The 5271-nt window shown below is 40.7% G+C and overlaps 1 protein-coding gene across 1 annotated transcript; it reads left to right on the forward strand.

The window, feature by feature from the left end:
- Nucleotides 1–2111: 2111 nt before the first annotated feature.
- Nucleotides 2112–4941, forward strand: ccr9b (chemokine (C-C motif) receptor 9b). Its single transcript, XM_047349937.1, has 3 exons — nt 2112–2663; nt 2775–2833; nt 3573–4941. Exons 2-3 carry the CDS (start codon nt 2780–2782, stop codon nt 4620–4622), a joined length of 1104 nt encoding a protein of 367 aa, XP_047205893.1. The 5' UTR covers nt 2112–2663; nt 2775–2779; the 3' UTR covers nt 4623–4941.
- The last annotated feature ends 330 nt before the right edge of the window (nt 4942–5271 follow it).

Genomic DNA, 5271 nt, shown 5'->3' on the forward strand with positions numbered 1-5271 from the left:
GTGATTTTGGGCTTTGACATTTGAGATAACATCATTAAGCTGTCTGTGATATTTGAATTAGAGCCTTAATTTATTTCCAAATGTTATACCTGTTTTTAACTAAACTAGTTCTCCTTCTTCAACTAGTCCTCATCTGGATCATGAGTTCTAGACCAGAACTATTTCCTCTCAATGCTAGAAGATGCATCTGTATTCAAACTGTTAGATACAGTCTGTTATTATTGCTTTTGGACTACTGAACTAAATTGATATCATCTGCAGTGCTCCATCCATTTATCCAGTATCTTCCACTTTTTAATTTAAGTCCCCCAAGAAATAGGTCCAGGCAGGAAAACGAATGTTTTCAGTTATTAGAGCAAGGCCTGGTAGATATGGAAATGGATACTGCTTGAGAAACAAAAGAAACTGAAACAATGTTTTTGGTCTAAATTTGTATCCCAATAAGGACCTAGTTGGAGGTAAAATGCACATTTAAGTTGGTTTTCATAAACACCAATGAATCCAAGAAAGAAGATGTTGTTTAGTGGTAACGGTACAGATAGTAGAACGCGCTGCTGGAATGGAGAGGTGATGGTCAAACTGATTGTACAAATATTCTAAATACTGCAAGATAATAAAAAAGACAATGATCTCTGTCATAAGTTCTCGTGTTTGTCTTATGTTCAGCTCTTACTTGAACATTAGATGGTTACTTTGTGAAACTTTCAAACTTAATGACAACTAGTTTGGTAGCCTACTCCTTTATTGAGTGTGTCTTGCTAATCGCCAAAGATTTCCCCCTGTTGTCTATTCCATTTGCACAACAACATGTGAAATTGATTGTCAATCAGTGTTGCTTCCTAAGTGGACAGTTTGATTTCACAGAAGTTTGATTTACTTGGAGTTATATTGTGTTGTTGAAGTGTTCCCTTTATTTTTTGCGCAGTGTATAAATGATAATGTTTTCACTTTTGTTAGGTTGGGATAAGAATCCTCACTGACGCATAGTACATTTTAGTACATTGGGTTTGAGAGTGAAACAGTGTGTAACTGGGTTCATTAGAATGCTGCAGCAACACTTAGATTCGGGGTTGGAGACCTACTATTACTCTATCAGCTAGACACCAGAATGACACATAGTCTACTGATAAACACTGAGGGAGTGCACATTCCTTGCATGGGAGTACCAGACATAAAACCATATGTAACCTTCGTCACTTTGACCACCGAGCAGATCCAGGACGGGAGCCTCAGGGCTGATCTCTGTAACCATCCCTCTGCCTTATTTAGAATAAAAGTTTTAAAAGTGGGGCGTGGCGCTGGTGCTATAGGGGGTTAAGTGCGCGACCCATGTACAGAGGCCTCAGTCCTCAACTGGTGTTGCTTCTGGGGGAGATCCGGAGGAGCTCCAAGGCATGTAACCGTTGTCAAGCTATAACTTTACAACTCGAAATTCCGACTTCAGGGTGGCTTTTTTTGTTATTTTTCTGATCAGGAACTCGGAGAGTCCAACATCCACGTACAAAGAGAAGGCACACATTAGCTTGCTAGCTTGGCTGTTTCTTAAGTTGTAAAATCTTCAACTTTCAATGCAAACCTAACCATTGAGTTTAACGTTGTTATTGGTCTTTTTCCTTGAATACAGAAAAATTGTATTTTATTTTTAAGTTGATATTATTTTACTTCTTTGAAATCTTCTGCTTTCTGCTTTCCTCTGCTTTCTATGATATACTAACTTGGTTTCCTTTGTGTATTTTGAAGCTTTTTAATATATAAACTAAAATATCACCTCAATGAAATAAGCTAATATTATGAAGAAAACTGATTATTCACACCCAATAGACAGTGATTTTGCTGATTATTTCTAGGTAATATTTGAACTGTAGGAACCAGTCAGTCAGTCATTTTCTACCGCTTATTCCATAGTGGGTCGCGGGGAAGCTGGTGCCTATCTCCAGCAGTCTATGGGCGAGAGGCAGGGTACACCCTGGACAGGTCGCCAGTCCATCGCAGGCAATACCCTGTCTCTCGCCCATAGACTGCTGGAGATAGGCACCAGCTCCCCTGCGACCCACTATGGAATAAGCGGTAGAAAATGACTGACTGACTGACTGTAGGAACCAACTAACACCTAAATGACGAGCTTACAATTTAGCTTCTCTTTTGAGGCAGTAATCACACTTCACCATTTTCAGTTTCACAAGACAACCTTTTGTGGTGTTAAATCCCTCACCTATTCAAACATAATATTTCAGAACCAAGCAAAGACTTGATTAAAAACCCCTGCTGTACTCTCATCCTGATGGCTGTTATCCCTTGGGTTATGTCTAAAGTTGAGATGCAGAGTGGTGAGAACGTTTTCAAAAACAGTCAGTCAGTCAGTCATCCTCTATACCCCTTCTTCCATAGTGGGTCAAACACAAACTTGGTGAAATTTGTCCATTTAAAAGCTAAATGTTTCTCTTTTGTGTTAAAGTTAAATTATTATCTTCGCAATAACAGGTTTGGGGTGTTTTTCTCTGCAGGGTGAGGCAGAGTGAGGTAGGATGAAAATTAACACGTGATTTTGTGGTTAAAGGGAAACCATATAAGCAAGTGAAGATGAATAAGTTGACAGCTGTTCTACATTGACAAGAACGTACTTCTGTCTACTGGTTCCTCTTTCCTACATTTTTACAGATTAGGTAAATATTACATTGCAAATCTTTAAAATGAGGTTTTAAAATGTAGTTTCATAATGCGTAATTTATTTGTTTGAGTGTTGGTTAACTGAGTATGCTTTTCTGTTTTTTTAGTTAAAATGGAGGAAGAAACAACTACTTTTTTACCTCTAGACTTATCTGTTGTGTCAACCGTAAGTACCACTTTAAGATAAAAAAAACCTTGATTTTTTTAACTAGAAAACACTGACAGCTTTTCTCTTGTTGATATACTGTGTGTTTGAGTGGACTGAACAGCCTGTAGCACAACAATGGGAGTTTCGTTTTCGTATTTCATTTTATTGCTGTATAATAAATGACACTACCTCGATTTGTGTGGAAAATCCATGTTCCTTTTAAATAATTACATGTGTTTGACAGCAGACCTCTGCTTAAATGCCACAAGCATTGGCATCAAAATTTCCATTGTTTGTGAAAACCTGAGCACCCCCCCCCCCCCCCCCCCCCCCCATGTTTTATCTCTGCCCTACATCTATACGTTGTGCTGCAAGAGTACTGAGTTCTGCAGCGGGCGCCCCTTTCTTAAGCCCCTCAGGATCATTCACCCCCTCAGGCTTGGATAGCAGCAGGAAACGGTGCAGTTGTGTGGTTTTTTCCTGCACAGACACAACACCTGCACCTGACAGCCAACTCTCGGTTAGCATGTACGTCACAGACAGCGTTTGATGTACCATCGCTATGTTCTCACCAGATGTAGGTTACATTGTGAAACCTTCTGCAGTTGATGGGATGGTTCACTTCAAGAGTGTAATAAAATATGCATCATGAGAGCTACAATAGTGGGAAATGTTTAGTGGTTGTTGTACTGAACATCTGTAATGTCTTATGTAAAATACTTGTTTAAAACATATAAAAAAATCTGTTTTTCCACAGTCTGCAGAAGATGATTATGACCTTGGGACGACTGACGACACAGGCATGTGTGAAAAAGACTGGGTCAGGGACTTTCGCGGTCAGTACGAGCCACCTCTCTTCTGGATCATCTTCATCCTCGGGTCTGTGGGTAACCTACTGGTGGTTTGGATTTACCTCAAGGTTCGCAACCGCCTCAAAACAATGACCGACGTATACCTGCTGAACCTCGCTGTGGCAGACCTCCTCTTTCTGTGCACACTGCCCTTCTGGGCGGTCGATGCCATCAAGGGCTGGGACTTCGGGAACAGTTTTTGCAAAATAGTGTCTGCTCTCTACAAGATCAACTTCTTCAGCAGCATGCTCCTCCTCACCTGCATTAGTGTGGACCGCTACATCGCCATTGTACAAGTAACCAAAGCTCAGAACTTTAAGAAGAAGAGACTGTTTTACAGCAAACTTGTTTGCCTCTGTGTCTGGTTTGTCTCCACTCTCCTGGCCCTGCCTGAGTTTATTTTTTCTGAGGTGAAGAAGGACCCAGAGGAACAATCCTTTTGCACAATGGTCTACTGGAACAATGCATTCAACCGGACGAAGATCCTGGTGCTGTCCCTGCAGATTTGCATGGGCTTCTGCCTTCCGCTGCTTGTCATGTTCCTCTGCTATTCAGTCATAATCCGTACACTCCTGCAGGCAAAAAGCTTCGAAAAGCACAAGGCCCTACGTGTCATCTTCGCTGTTGTGTTCGTGTTTGTACTTTCCCAGCTTCCTCACAACACTCTGCTGATTGTGGAAGCCACGCAGGCAGCCAATACCACGATTACAAAGTGCACCACTGTGATTAATTTCGATGTAGCCGGACAAGTTGCCAAGAGTCTCGCCTTTACTCACGCCTGCCTCAACCCCTTCCTGTACGTCTTCATTGGAGTTCGGTTCAGGGAAGACCTCGCAAGGATAGTTAAGACTTGCTTTGGGGGTATGGGCAATGGAGGCCTCATTAAAGTCCAGGCAGTTTCCAAACGCCCCTCCGTCATGTCCGATACTGAAACTACCCCTGCCCTTTCAATATAGATGCCCATCTTCCAAAATACTACACCTGAGACCTGAGCCTAGTAACCATATTCTAAACTGTATTCCTGATGCATTAATTACCACAAGCAGATGTACAATAACATTTACAACTCTGGAAAACCACCAGTCTTTATTCATATTCTGACAGTTACAGACATATTTGTTCCCTGGAATACCTGTATAAACTGTATTGAAATGTAAATATTGTGTTTTTTTATTTTTCCACCATGTATTTGTGTGCATCTATGTTGTGATTGATACTGTATTTTTTACCCATAGATGTCAAAACAACCATTAAAGATTCAAAGAAATCCAAAAACTTGTTTTTTATTATACCTGTGACCTCCAGAGCAGAGCGGTTAAAGAAAGGATTAAAAAAAAATGAATGCAGAGTGATGAGGTCAACAATGTAGTTTTATCTTCTTTCAATGGTGTAACGTACTCTGTGTGGTGGGTGAAACAGGCTTCAATGTGGCTGCTTCAATCCACAATGTTTTCAATCTGACTAGACGTCTCCCCGTTTGTGTGTTGACAGTCTGTGCCATACTATGTGCTGACACTCATTAATTGTTGAAACAAGTTTGGTTATGACTTGGCAGTTTCACTGTTTGCCAGTTTAAAGTCAGATGAAAGTAGTTTCTCATATTGA

The sequence above is a fragment of the Girardinichthys multiradiatus genome, chromosome 21 (assembly GCF_021462225.1).
Source record: "Girardinichthys multiradiatus isolate DD_20200921_A chromosome 21, DD_fGirMul_XY1, whole genome shotgun sequence".
In the NCBI taxonomy this organism is placed as follows: domain Eukaryota; kingdom Metazoa; phylum Chordata; class Actinopteri; order Cyprinodontiformes; family Goodeidae; genus Girardinichthys; species Girardinichthys multiradiatus.

Bases quoted from the DNA above. Each gene is read 5' to 3' on its own strand.
- ccr9b (XM_047349937.1), top strand. From the start codon at position 2,780: ATGGAGGAAGAAACAACTACTTTTTTACCTCTAGACTTATCTGTTGTG. The intron at 2,834-3,572 runs GTAAGTACCACT...GTTTTTCCACAG, and splicing joins ACTTATCTGTTGTGTCAACC to TCTGCAGAAGATGATTATGA.